The sequence below is a fragment of the Nyctibius grandis genome, chromosome 26 (genome assembly GCF_013368605.1).
Source record: "Nyctibius grandis isolate bNycGra1 chromosome 26, bNycGra1.pri, whole genome shotgun sequence".
Classification (NCBI taxonomy): Eukaryota; Metazoa; Chordata; class Aves; order Nyctibiiformes; family Nyctibiidae; genus Nyctibius; species Nyctibius grandis.
The window spans coordinates 2,006,428-2,020,693 of NC_090683.1; the positions used below are offsets into that span (position 1 = coordinate 2,006,428).

Below are 14,266 nucleotides of genomic sequence, written 5' to 3' on the forward strand. Positions count from 1 at the left end.
TTTGCTGAACACCACCGTGACACAGATTTCTAACAGAAAGGGGCAGATTTCTACCAATTATCCTTGACTTAGAGTGGGCAGAAGACATGGAAATAATAGCAAGAATAATCAATTGTCTGCCAAATGCAAGGTTTTTTGTTCTTCCTCTTACTTCTAAACACTAACTAAACACCCAGTGAAACAGTTACCAACTGTTGCTCCAGAACCCACACTGTCCATCCAAGCCCTAATTAAATCTCTGTGCACTACCTCCTATTTGTAATCAATTCGACGGTGGAACAAAATCAGCCCTTCCCTGGGAAGCAAGGTCGCAATGACCAGAAACAGTCAGAACTGATTCCTCCCAGTAGAAAAGAGAACTGGCTAAAAAAAGCCAGTAAAAATAACTGTACAAATGTCATTCTTGCAAAATTTTATGATAGTGGGTGAAAGTTAGGCCCAACGGAGGCCAAAACTGTCATTATGTGCTACAGGGGGTGGATTTTTCTCCTCATACTCTGCATTCGAGCACAGAGACATGTCAAATGGCACGGCTGCAGCCCCAGTTAGCTTGAGACAGGCTATCAACAGCATTATAAATGTTTATCTGGCCAAGGAGAGTGAGGATTTCTTAGCTTGTGTTGGTGCTACAACAGCATCTGCTGCCATGGACTGAACACTCGGGGATCTGCCGAGCACCGCCCTGCCAGGCTGAGGAGTTGGGATGGCAGAGCCGGCTTTAGGAGAGTGTGACAGACAGTTGGCGTCACTTAAAGTGAAAAAAAAAAATACCTGTGACTTGGAACTAAGATCAGCATCACAAGAAAAAGCTAAACTTGCCATTGCAAGTGGTAAAAACACCTCGAAGGCGCTCCCAGCACGCTTCTAAAGCCAGAAAGGTGTGACGAGGCTTCGCATTTCTTCACTTGGGAAGAACAACGCCTTAGAAATGCCCGTCCCTTGAGAGCCACAGCGGGACCCGAGGTGCCTCCCTGCCCTTCAGAGCCCGCCGGGGAAGCTCGGAGGGACAAAGCCGGCGGTGGCAGCGGCGGGGATGTGCGGGACCACCCGCAAGGGCCGGGCCGGCGGCTCCTCGCTCGCCACGGAGCGCCCGGCTCTCTCCCCGCAGGCTCCCGCCTCCCCTCCGGCCCCCGCGGCTCGGTCCCCTCAGAGCCCGCGGCTCCACTCGGGCTCCCGCCTCCTTAGAGCGCCCGGATTCCCTCACAGCCCGCGGCTCCACTCGGGCTCCCGCCTCCCCTCACAGCCCGCGGCTCCCCTCACGCTCCCGCCTCCCCTCAGCCCCTCACAGCCCGCGGTTCGCCTCACAGCGCCCGCCTCCCCCCAGCCCCACGGGCCCCTCGGAGCCGCTTCCCGCCTCCCCTCACCCCCCGCAGCCCCGCAGCCTCGCCTGCCTCCCCGCTGCCCCCTCAGAGCCGCCCCCATCTCCCCTCATCCCCCTCAGAGCCGCCCCCCGCCTCCCCCTCAGAGCCGCCCCCCATCTCCCCTCATCCCCCTCAGAGCCGCCCCTCGCCTCCCCGCGGCCCCCTCAGAGCCGCCCCCTTCTCCCCACTCACGCCGCCGCCCCGCGCGGCTCCGGCCCATGGTGGCGGCGGGGCCCCCTGGGCCGCCCACACGCACCGCCGCGGCGGGCCCGCCGAGGCCGGGCGGGGGGCGCATGCGCAAAGCCCCCTCCTCCGCCTCCCTCCATGAGCCCACCCGGCCCCGGCGTGGGGAGGGGGGTTGTGGCACGGCGGGTGTCACGCGTGGGAGGCCTGGAAATGGCGGGGAGGGGGGCTGGGAAGGGGCCCAGGTACCGCCTGTGCGGGGCCGGGGGGGCTGGTGCGGGGCTGGGTGCGGCCATGGCGGGCGGGCACCCGGGATGGGGACGGGGGGACACGTCTTGTGACACTGAGCAGTGGCCTGGGAGACCCAGGGGGCTGGGTGCCCTCCGGGACAGGACGGGGACAGGAGGGGCAGGGTGGGGACACTAGGAGCAGGATGGGGTTGGGGGCATCAGCAGCAGGGCAGGGACAAGGACATGGAGAGCAGGATGGGGACAGTGACACAGGGAGCAGGACAGGGGCAGGGTGAGGACAGGGACATCAGGAGCAGGGTGGGAATGGGGGCATCAGAAGCAAGACAGGGACAGGGACACGGAGAGCACGGTGGGGACGGGGGCAGCATGGGGACAGGGCCACAGGGAGCAGGACAGGGACAGGGGCATTGGGAGCAGGGCTGTGGACAGGGCCACCAGGAGCAGGATGGGGGCATCAGGAGCAGGAGAGGGACAAGGACACAGAGAGCAGGATGGGGACGTTGGGAGCAGGACAGGGACAAAGTCACTGTAAGCAAGATGGGGACAGGGACACCAGGAGCAGGATGGGGCCACTGGGAGTAGGAGGGGGACAGGGACACTGGGAGGGGAGGGGGGATGGGGGCACAGGGAGCAGGACAAGTACGGGGGCACGAGGAGCAGGATGGGGACATTAGGAGCAGGGCTGCAGCCAGGGTCACCAGGAGCAGGGCTGGGGACTCACCCCCCTGGGAGCCGGGTGCTCAAGGCAGCGTGTCCCCAGGGGACCTGTCAAGCCACTGCGGATGGGGGACCAACAGGGACGACTGAGGGGTCGGCACAGCTGATGACCCCGCTGTGGATGGGGGCGTTTGTCCCCTTGGCGTGTCCCAGTGCTGAGCCCTGATGAACTCGTGCCAAGGATGGAGCCCCCCAGCACCCGCTACCCTGGCGAGCGGCGCCCCGTGCCAGCGTGCCTCAGTTTACCTTCCCCACCCCCCCACGCGGGTGCATCCCCGGGGCACCCCGCAAAGCCCCTTTGCTGGTGGGGGGGGGAAATCCCAGCGGCTGGGCAGGGGCCGGGGTCAGGGGCCGGCGCGCTCAGCCCCGTTCCCAGGGAAGAGCCGCTTCCGCGGAAAATTCCCAGCCCGCGCGCGGGGCCGCGGTCTCGGCTGTGAGAGCTCGCGCGGCCGCTCGGGCCTCGCCGCGGGTCAGCGTTTTCCAGCTGCTGGGAACAGCCTGCGTGAGAACCGGCTCCTTCCCACGCCTGCCCGGGCCCTGCCCTGCCACCCCTCCCGGGGTGACAGCCGGGGTGACACTGATCTGCAGGGACCCGTTGGGCATCGCAGCCCCGTGGTTCTGCTCTCCAGAGGACACGGGTGACCGGCACCGATGCCCGTTGGTGGATGGGTGACCCCACAAAACCCTCCAGCCCCGTTATCCGGCCCTGGAGAGCCCGGGGTTGGGATCAGAGTCACCACGGGGGATGACAGATGTCCCCTTCCTGGGACAAGACCTCTTGCTGTGATGGGACAGAGCAGCCACGCGCTTGGCTCCAGCGCCGAGGTCGCATCCCCCGAGCCCTGGGACGTGCCGTGCAGCACCGAGCGCGCTGCCGGCCCCGCGGGCACCGACCCTGCTGCAGCCCTGGCGTGAGCAATTCAGGGCTTGCACAGCCCCAGATGCCTGGCCTGGTCCCCAGGGGCCCAGTTTGGTGCTGGGCTGTACTGGGAGGTGGCCAGGGCGTAAGGCCTTGAACCCCGCTTCTCCCCAGGGCAGAGGGGGAACGTGCCACCCGCGGGGCCGCGGTGCTGGGGCGGAGGCGATGGGGAAGCTCCCGGCACTGCCCGGCAGGAAAGGCTGAGCCCAGGCGCAGGGCTGGAGCCCCCAGCACCGGGCACCCTCCGGCCGGTGTTATCGGCCGGCACCAGCAGGAAACCCTTCCCCTCCCCGGTTTCAAGCCGGGTGCCCCAGAATTATCCCGTTTCCACACAGACCCGGCTCGCGGCAGGACGCCTGACACACTTCCTATCCCCCATGCCTACGTTAGCCCAGTGCCTCCCAGTTTCCACCAGTGGCTGGGAGGTTTAGGAGGGGCTTCTCTGCTTTACCTGCTGCTCCCGGGGTGCTGCGTGTCCCCACGAGCCGTCCCGAGCCCGGGGACGTGAATCCGGCGCTGGACCAGGCTGCTGAGGCCAAATCCAGCCCGGCGGCACCGGGGCGAGCCCAGGCAAGGCTCAGTGTGGGGGAGCAGCCGCGCCAGAGGAGCAGGGTCAGGGGACTGCGAGGGCGCAGATGTCCCCAGGAGATGGAAACCAGCCCCAACCTACAGCACACGCCTGGGAGCGGACCCGGGGCCAAGTTCAGAAGCAGAGTGAGGAGCTGGGGCAGGGGAGAGGGAGCACTAAAAACCATCCAGAGCACAAGATCCCCCGAAAACACGGCAGGAGGCCAAGACCTAGCGAGAAGGGAAGGAAATAGCGTGGCACAGGATTGTCCTGGGCTGGCTAGTGAGTTAATCCCTGCAGGACACGCTGAGGACAGGGGGAACCGGGGCTGAAGATGGGGAAAATTGGGGCAGCGCATGCTCTGAGCACCGGCGAGGTCTGAGCCTCTCCCCGCGCTGCCTTCTCTCGGCGCTGTCAGACTCAGCCCTGCGGGGAAGTTTGTATGAAATGTTTACCAGGGTTCAAAAAAGCTGGAGAAAAAAGGTAAAAGCCACACTTGCCTCTTCCCACCTTCCTCAGCTGCCCGACGCCGTGCTTTGCCGGAGGCACAAACACCCCCCGGCAGCCAGGAGAGGGGCAGCAGAACGCTCCAACGCTTGACGCATGTTTAGGCTCAGTCCTTAGTAATCCTGACGTGATATTCATGCCCCTCTACGGGACAGGCCCTGAACGCCCCGTCTACGACTGCCCAGGGAGACTTTACAACCATGAAAGAGCGACGTGAGGAGTCGTTTGGAGCCCCAGGAGCCAGGGCTGGGCAAACAGGGACGGGGACGGACAGAGGGACGCCGGCCAGGCCTCAGGTCAGCCCTCACGCTTGCAGCAGCACGTTCACATGGGGTAGTTGAGAACGACGTCTTGTTTGGCCAATTCCAGCAACATGGGGTCATCGAAGAACTTGCTGATGCTCACATCCTCGCTCAAGCCCTGCAAGGGTAATAGCAAAGCCAGAGGTTATTCCTCTGCCGGTGCTCGTCCAGCCGTCGTGGCAGAGACCCCACCAACTGTCCCGCAGTAAGATAAATTTTCAGGCTCCAGAGGAGGCAGGAGAATTTGTAAGGGATCAGGCATTGCTCAGCGGCTTGAAGACATCAAACAGTCTCTCAGGAAGCTGCAAACGTGTGGTTGCTGCTGCTGAGCGTATCTACCAGCTCACTGCCCTCCCAAAGCGGAGTTTGGTTCCCCTGTGGTCCCAGGTACCTCTCCAACCCCTCGGTCCAGCTCACTAAACCAGCACAGAAACCAGTTGTTGCTTTTTCTGCAGGACAAACAGGGTAAATCAGGGGTCAGCTGGGTGCTGGGGAGGGAGCGGGGCTCAGCGGGTGCCACAGGACCCCCTGCTTTTGGCTGGAGTCACTGACAGATGAGTTGCTCATGGGACCATCACAGGCACTGGGACCATCTTATACTGGGTGCAGTTTTGGGCCCCTCAGGACAAGAAAGAGCTTGAGGTGCTGGAGCGAGTCCAGAGAAGGGCAACGAAGCTGGTGAAGGGTCTGGAGCACAAGTGTGATGAGGAGCGGCTGAGGGACCTGGGGGTGTTTAGCGTGGAGAAAAGGAGGCTGAGGGGAAACCTTCTCGCTCTCTACAACTGCCTGTAAGGAGGGTGTAGCGAGGTGGGGGTCAGTCTCTTCTCCCAGGGAACAAGCGATGGGACGAGAGGAAACGGCCTCAAGTTGTGCCAGGGGAGGTTTAGATTGGAGATCAGGGACAATGTCTTCCCCAAAAGGGTTGTCAAGCACTGGCACAGGCTGCCCAGGGCAGTGGTGGAGTCCCCATTCCTGGGGGGATTTAAAAGCCATGGAGATGTGGTGCTGAAGGCCATGGGTTAGTGGTGGCCTTGGCAGTGCTGGGTTAACAGTTGGGCTCGATGATCTTAAAGGTCCTTTCCAACCCAAACGATTCCATGATTCTATTCTATGACCACCGCAGGCACCGGGACCATCCCAGGCACCAACAAGCAGCACGAAGGATCAAGAGTGAGGGACATCTCGTGGCACAAAGGACACTCTGGGAACACAGACAGGATGTGGCATGCCCAAGGGACAACACTGCAACAGCTCAGCTGCTGGCACAGATGGACAGAAGGACGCTGTAGGGACTACTCCCAGACATACCTTCCTACGCCTGGTCTTGATCATGAACTCTCTGGCCAGATGTGGGGCTGGCTGGGGCTCCAGGGGTCGGATGATGATGCTCTTGTCCAAGGGGTCACCAGGCACAATCTGAAACACAGGGTCAGGACCTGAGAGCAATGCTGGGGGCTGGTTCAATCTCCTGGAGAGCCTGAACTGCAACGGGTAACCCCTGGGCCCTGCAGACACCCCGAGCCTTGGTGTGACAGCCCCAACACCCCATCTGTTCTCCTGGCACAGATCACTACTGGTGATCATTCCTGCAAGACGTCACTAACACGGTGTCACTAACCCAAGCCAAGAACACGTCCCACCTTCCCCACGTGCCAGTGTGCTCTTAAAAGACCTCTAAATACCTGCTAACCAGAACAACCCACGTGGGTCCCATCAGCGCAACCCCCTCTAGAAATCAGCCACGTTTCTTCTCTTCAGAGCCAAGCCTCGGGCTTTTACATCTTGACCTTGAAGGCAGCTCTTGGGGCTCAGGCGGCTGCGGCTGCTCCCACCTGGCTGTACCACAAGTAGCTCTGCACCTCACAGGCCCACAGTGGCAGCTCCCACAAGACTCGATTTGCCCCAGACAGGGGGGTGGCCAGACGACAGTGTTTTGTCCCAAACCCTGTTTGCCACAGGTTTACAAAGCCTTCTGCGAGAGGCAAAGCCGAAGTGTGGCAACCCACGTCTTAGGGCAGACCAACAAGGCCGAGCCCTGCTCCAAGCCCTCCGCTCCCCAAGCTGTGGAGCACCCAGCGCACCCAAACAGCTTCCCATCTCCCGATGAGGATGTCCTCTCTCCAGGCCCTGAAGGACCCTTACGCTCAGCAAGCAGCAGCATTCAGCACTCCCTCGATAGGAACGATGTGACTTGGACCAAAGCCGTGAGCTTCTGGCAGACACGTAACAGCTGCCGTACAAAGCCCCCCCAACTCGAGACCCTTTGAGGATGTTCTCCAGAGAAGTTGTCCTGCCTTGTGTGAGCCACAGCCCTGAGCTCTACTGAGAGCATCTCCCTGGTGCTTGATCCTACTATGTCCCTCTTGCCAGTCTCGCCAGGACACGGACTCACCTGCCAGTGGTGGAAGACAGAGAGTGAGAAGGCTTGTCCCTGCGTGTGGGTCCTCAAGTCTGTCTCAAACCCGAATGAATCAATGGCTGGGATGAAGGCTTTGATGGTGTAGAGAGGGGAGCCTGGGATCGGAGCATCTTGCGTCACGTGGCCTCTGCCAACACATCAAAAGATTAGTCTTCCTGCATGTCACAGAATCACAGACTGGTTTGGGTTGGAAGGGACCTTAAAGACCATGTAGGTCCAACCCCCTGCCATAGGCAGGGACACCTTCCACCAGACCAGGTTGCTCCAAGCCCCATCCAACCTGACCTTGAACACTGCCAGGGAGGGGGCAGCCACAGCTTCTCTGGGCAACCTGGGCCAGTGCCTCACCACCCTCACAGCAAAGAATTTCTTCCTCAGATCCCATCTCAATCTCCCCTCTTCCAGTTTAAAACCGTTCCCCCTCGTCCTGTCACTCCATGCCCTTGTCAAAACTCCCTCTCCAGCTTTCCTGTAGCCCCTTCAGGTACTGGAAGGCGCTAGAAGGTCTCCCTGGAGCCTTCTCTTCTCCAGGCTGAACAGCCCCAACTCTCTCAGCCTGTCTCCATAGCAGAGGGGCTCCAGCCCTCTGAGCATCTCCGTGGCCTCCTCTGGACTCGCTCCAACAGCTCCGCGTCCTTCTTGTGTTGGGGGCCCCAGAGCTGGACCCAGCACTGCAGGGGGGGTCTCATGTCCCTTTATATATTCTCCTCTCTGACACTCAAGAGGAACCAAGGCACACGCCAAAGGCTGCGTGTGCTCCTGGACATCCTCTCCCCACGCAGCACAGGGGCTGGGATCAGCCAAGGCAGCTTTCAGCTGGCACTTCACACAGATGTCACCCTCTCCCCTCGCTTTACAAGCGGTGCTGGGACTGTGAACGTCTCGAGCAGCCCAGATCCCCAGTGAGCAGTTGGGGCTGACAGCCACCGGTCAGAGCAGCTCACCTGCGCCTGGCCAGGACCGTGTACACTGCAGACACGCAGTCGGCAGGAGCCTGCACCTCCACGAAGTAGTACGGCTCCATCAAGCGAGGGGTGGCCTGTGAGGAGAAAGGGACACAAGCCACTGAGCCTCCAGCTCAGCGCCAACACAATTCGGTTCAAGTAAGAGGCAGGGACTGACATACTTTGGTCAAAGACAGCGCCTGACTGGGGAGGAAAGGGTTCCTGCTGCCCCATGGCTGCCCAAACCGACGTCAAACACTGAAAGGAGCTTTTCTCCTTCTGGCCATGAGTCATACGCTTCCCTCTCCCCCACTCCCAGCAAGCCAAACAGCAGCAAAAAGGGGAGACAGAGCAGATGCACACAAGTTTCCAGCCAGACTGGAACGTGATTGCTTGTAAAACCCGTTTGCCAGCCCACAAGGGTGCTGGAAACGTTAATGGATGAATGAGTCAAGTTTAAACTGACATCCTTGGGGCACATAGGGCAGCACACGTGTGAGCCACGCTCCCTGGAGCCCACAGGAGCCGGCACAGCGCTAGGTTCAGTCTTTGCCACGCACAGCATAGCCCTCACCATCAGGAAAGCGGAGTAGACCACTCTGCGGGCCGTCGGGATGATCTGTCCTCCACCCCGGTGCAAGGGCTCCTGAGCAATCACCGCATCCAGGATCTTAAACTTCACGTTGCGGATCACTGAGGAAGGGCAGAAATGACAGCAAGTGACTCGAGGGGGATGTTCGCTGCCACACCAGCTCCACCCGCGCATCCCCAGAGACCCTGAGCACATAGCAAACATCCAAAGAAGTTCTCCTAAATTTAATTCCAGCAGGGAAAGCAGGACCACGTCCTAACTCAGGATGCTCAGTGGTCTGCACCTGAGCTGTACGAGTAGAGCCAAGGGCAGGGGGAGCCAGCTTGCCCACTAACAGGCCCTGGTTTGTAGGCAGACGGCAAGTGCCAGTGCCTGGGTGGCATCTGCAGCCAGGAAAAAGGGGGAGGTTCTGTCATCTCCCTTGTCACCCACCCCCAGAGCTGTCCCCAGCTGTGGTGTGAGAGGGGAACCGGCCACTGAGGGACTGCACCAGCAAAATGACTTCAATGCTTGGAGATGGAAGAATTGAATCGATCTTATCAGCTCCGCTTCTCCACAGCTCCTACTCACATTCGTCACAGAGAGGCCCTTCCCTGGTCCCCCACTGGAAGCCCTGCACAATGCTGTCCTTCACAGAGCCCAGCAGCGACTTGTCCACCTACAGACAGACAGACAGACAGACAGACCGCTTCAGGGACCAAATCTGCACCACGAGGCAGTAACAGAGAGACCCCAGTGTTTCAAAGCCAGTTCCTAAAAGAGCAGCAACGTCCCCTTATACCCCCACTGTCCATCCCTCCCTCTCACAGCTCAGGAGCATCATCTGCAGAGTTTGGCATCTAGAGCGATAAATTAAAAGTCCATATTTTGGCAATCCTGAAAGGCAGGACATTTAGTTGCCAATTTAAAGGACATTGGCCCAAATCGAATGCCTGAAAAATACGAGGGGATTTGCTAGGCGGTGTAGGAGTCTGATGGAAGCAGTACAGCAGATCTGAGATCTGGCAAACCAACGAGCACTCCAACAGCATGAGGACCTTGCTGCAGGTTCTGGAAGGAACAGTCACCTCTTGGCACCACAGGACAAAGGTCTCACTGAAACATAACCCCCCTGCCCGTGTTTCTCACCTCTGAGGGAAGTGTATCATCTACCAGGATGTTCGGGCCAGTGGCGTCTGGCCCAAAGGCCCAGATGGAACGGGCAGCCAGCAAATCCCAGTCATATTTGGTCTGGAAGAATTCACCCAGCTTCTTTCTGATAGAACAAGAATGGAAGAAACTATTTGACCTGCACTCACAACACATTTGAAATCATGGAATTGTTTTGGTTGGAAAGGACCTTTAAGATCATCGAGTCCAACCGTTAACCCAGCACTGCCAAGCCCACCACTGACCCATGGCCCTCAGCACCACATCTCCACGGCTTTTAAATCCCCCCAGGGATGGGGACTCCACCACTGCCCTGGGCAGCCTGTGCCAGTGCTTGACAACCCTTTCGGGGAAGACATTGTCCCTGATCTCCAATCTAAACCTCCCCTGGCACAACTTGAGGCCGGTTCCTCTCATCTCATCGCTTGTTCCTTGGGAGAAGAGACCAACCCCCCCCTCACTACACCCTCCTTTCAGGCAGTTGTAGAGAGCGAGAAGGTCTCCCCTCAGCCTCCTTTGCTCCAGGCTAAACACCCCCAGGTCCCTCAGCCGCTCCTCATCACACTTGTGCTCCAGACCCTTCACCAGTTTTGTTGCCCTTTTTTACCACCCTGTTCCTTTCAGGCATCAAATGGCTTCAGCTTTTTACCTGGGGCAACTCATTTCCTGGGGAGGGATGCTCACAGACTACCTGGTAGCAATATTGGACACAGGACCCTGGCCTAGAGGCTGTTGGCTGACACTGTGCACCTTGCAGATCCCAGCGTTCCCTTTTTTCTCCTAATTATTTGCTTCTAGATGGATTCCTGCTCTCCCCAGATCAGTCATACCTGTTCCATGTTATTTGGACCACTTCATTTTCAATGTCCTCCGCGAGTCCTTTCTCCAGAGGCTCAGCAATCATCGTGATCTTGTTCCTAAGAGAGACAGTTGCAATTAGTCCGCAGAATGATGGAAATGGGAGTAATTGGCAGGACCTCAGGGACTGCGCATTGCCTCGAACACAGCGAGGGAGATGAAGCCATCCGTGACCTTCGCTGTTACTGTCTTGCTTGTAAAGACAGCCCAGGCACTTAACAACTGCTCTCCCAAGGCTGCTCATCTCCAGAAGCAGATTGCTAAGGGACAGTGTGGTTCCATCCCTCCTGCCAGATGTCCAGCGCTCATCCGGGCTGCAGAAGGAAGCCCATGGGCCAGGCAACATGCCTCTATCAGAGCCAGCACTCACTGTGTCCGACACAGGGGATGTTGCCTTGGACAAGCCCATCCACGCGAGTAACCTGCCCAACAGTTCAAAGACTGACCTAAGACTGGAACCTTTGTGTCCCCAAAAATAAGGTTGCCAACCATGGAAGAGAGCACACCAGAACAGAGGAGGGCAAGAAGAACCAGAAACCACAAGGGAACACAGGAAAGCTGTCTTCAGCACACAATAGATGATGATTTCCCTGAAAATTCAGGCATTAAAAAGCCCTGTGCTCCTAGATTTCATCCTGGTTATCCAGCCTGTGTTCCCTCCCAGGCCTCCCTCTTTCAAACATGTCTATCTCACAATGCACTGCTGGAGGAAGAAGATGAGATGAGGCTGTAAGACTCCAGTGCATCAGCAGGAAGGAAAAAATCTGTTTCAAGATTAAGAATGAATAAGAGAAGACAAAGCTTTTGCTCATGAAATGTTTGGGGAGTTAATGAAGGCAGCAGTGGGCTCTCTGGCACCTGCTCTAGGATCCAAATGCACCTCCTAGTTTGGGAACACCACAAAACTGCTGAGAAGGTGTGAAATTTAGCTAAAAAAAAAAGAGGATGTGGATCATTCTTTGTTCCCCCCATTCTGAGAGTTCCTACAAAGCACAGAAACATCCCTGGGACTCAGGGGTGTTACTGAGTTCAGCAGAGCTGCTGCCAACTCAGCCACTTGTCTGGACAACAGCCACCAAGAACAGACCCCTCGGAGGGGATGAAGTCTCTGGTGAACCCTCCATCCACCTGTCTCCAACGCCCAGCTCGCCCACGAGCTCTTACTTCTTGTTGGGTGTCTCAGCGAAGCACTTCAGGGAGGACGTTTCCACCACTGTCTCGCAGAACGTCACAACTGGATCGGCGACCTGGAATAAGGACAACGGGTTTGTAAGGTTTTCAAGTACGTTTTTGTTTTTAAAGAGCTGTTTCAGAATCACAGAATCAGCCAGGTTGGAAGAGACCTCTGGGATCATCGAGTCCAACCATTGCCCTGACACCACCATGTCAACTAGACCATGGCATTGAAACCTTTGAACACCTACAAGAAAAAGCTGGTTCATCTGCCGGTGTTTTAATCAGCCTTGTGTATGAACCACCGAGGTCTGCACAGGCGGCTTTACTAATTTCTTCATTCAAACAAGACAGGAACATTTAAATCTAATCCCAGGTATGAAAAATTCTGCTCAATTTCTATATTTGATGCTTGCCAGGCAATGGCTGAAGTACGGGAAAAGGCTGGAACATGGTCACACACCCCTCTCCAAGGCAATTTTCAGGCTCTCAGTCACAATGCTGTACTCAGCACTGGTGAGGTTGCACCTTGAATCCTGTGTCCAGTTCTGGGCCCCGCACTTCAAGAGAGATGTTGAGGTGTTGGAGCGAGGCCAGAGGAGGGTGACCAAGCTGGTGAAGGGTCTGGAGGGTCTGACCTCCGAGGAACGGCTGAGGGAGCTGGGGGTGTTTAGCCTGGAGAAGAGGAGGCTCAGAGGTGACCTTAGTGCAGTCTACAACTACCTGAAGGGAGGTTGTAGTGGAGTGGGAGTCGGCCTCTTCTCCCAGGCAACTAGCGATAGGACAAGAGGACACAGCCTCAAGCTGCGCCAGGGGAGGGTCAGGTTGGACATTAGGAAGCATTTCTTCTCAGCAAGGGTCATTAGCCATTGGAAGGGGCTGCCCAGGGAGGTGGTGGAGTCACCATCTCTGGAGGGGTTTAAGAAAAGACTGGACATGGCACTTAGTGCCACGGTCTAGTTGCCATGGTGGTGTCAGGGCAATGGTTGGACTCGATGATCCCAGAGGGCTCTTCCAACCTGGTTGATTCTGTGATTCTGTGATTCTGTGACAGAGTCAGGCTGTAAGAGTTACTATTGCATCCTAACAGTCCTTTTTTTTTAATTTTCCCTTTTAAAGGGACGTGACAAAATCCACGCTGGAAGTTCAGCTCAGATTATTTTCCCATTCTTCTGAGACAGGGAGACAAAACCCCTTCCCAGCTAGGAAAATCCCTCATTTCCTCACCTTGATATCAATCTCTGAATACATCTTCCGTAGATCGTGCATCACACAATCCAGGTAGAGCTCCCCTGTCCCCAGGATCACGTGCTCCCCAGACTCTTCCACCTGAAAAATAAGAAAGGGGTTCAACTGACAGCGTTACTGCTCACAGGCTCTTGCCTTCCAGCCTCCTACACAAGCCTGAGGAAATATCAGCTCGAAATAAATGGGTTAGGATCAGAGCACCCCAAGGAAAGCTCCCACAGCTTTTTCTAGCAGAAAGTGCTGATGTGCTCTGCAGAAAGCTGCCGCCCCGGCACAGCAAGGTGTGTGTTTTTCTGCTGGATTTACAGTTTTCTGCTCTTTCCACTTGATTTATGAGATCAACTGCAACAGCATGAAAAAAAAACCCCATAACAAAGAAAACAACCCCCAGTAAAAAAATATTTACTTTTAAAATCAGGCTACAAGGTAGCTCACAGCGTGAGCTGCAACCAGCCATACATACACCAGAAATACCTTAGTAGTAAGCGAGGGGTAACTCTTGTTGACTTTGCGGAGACCATCTAACATTTTGGGGAGCTCTGAGGGGTTGACTGGCTCGACAGCTATTTTGATGACAGACGTGGTGTTGAACTTCAAAGGACGGAAGATCTGAGCCTGAAATCAGAGCAGGACAAAGAGCTGAATCTCTGCATCGTTCGATGGCCACTGGAGTTACGTACAACATTTGATGCTCTTCTCTTTGCCTTAGCGGCTCTTGTGCCCTGGCTCCTCAGCAGACAAGGTTTCTTCAACCTCACCCCTGGAGCTTTTGGGATGTGCTCCATCACCTTGCCTCCCTGCCAGGCTGAGCAACACCAGCTATGCCCAGTACCTCCTCGTTGCCCCGCGGCTCCGTGACAGTTGCCGTCTTCACTATGGGCTGGTCCACTCCTTCTATCAGCACCCAGTTGCCAGCAGGAACCCGGTTTACCTCAATGTGATACCTAAAAGGCAGGGGAGCATCACTGCAGCGCTCGCTGCTGCCAGCCTCAGGCCCCTTGCAGCTCTGTCCTCCTCCCTGTCCCCGACAGCAACAACTCCAGGGAACTCCTCTCCCAAATGAACATCTTGCCAG

At 57.3% G+C, this 14,266-nt stretch overlaps 1 protein-coding gene across 2 annotated transcripts in view; it reads right to left on the reverse strand.

The window, feature by feature from the left end:
• Positions 1-4,432: 4,432 nt before the first annotated feature.
• Positions 4,433-14,266, reverse strand: part of EFTUD2 (elongation factor Tu GTP binding domain containing 2) — a 28,203-nt gene continuing 18,369 nt past the window's right edge. For both annotated transcript variants that reach the window (XM_068418482.1, XM_068418484.1), the window contains exons 17-28: positions 14,024-14,135; positions 13,666-13,806; positions 13,171-13,272; positions 11,935-12,017; positions 10,743-10,829; positions 9,892-10,018; positions 9,334-9,421; positions 8,746-8,864; positions 8,172-8,266; positions 7,201-7,354; positions 6,117-6,224; positions 4,433-4,926 (exon numbers count right to left, since the gene is read on the reverse strand). In XM_068418482.1, coding sequence (XP_068274583.1) covers positions 4,831-4,926; positions 6,117-6,224; positions 7,201-7,354; positions 8,172-8,266; positions 8,746-8,864; positions 9,334-9,421; positions 9,892-10,018; positions 10,743-10,829; positions 11,935-12,017; positions 13,171-13,272; positions 13,666-13,806; positions 14,024-14,135 — 1,312 coding nt within the window. In that variant the 3' untranslated portion in view covers positions 4,433-4,830. The remainder of the gene's footprint in view (positions 4,927-6,116; positions 6,225-7,200; positions 7,355-8,171; positions 8,267-8,745; positions 8,865-9,333; positions 9,422-9,891; positions 10,019-10,742; positions 10,830-11,934; positions 12,018-13,170; positions 13,273-13,665; positions 13,807-14,023; positions 14,136-14,266) is intronic.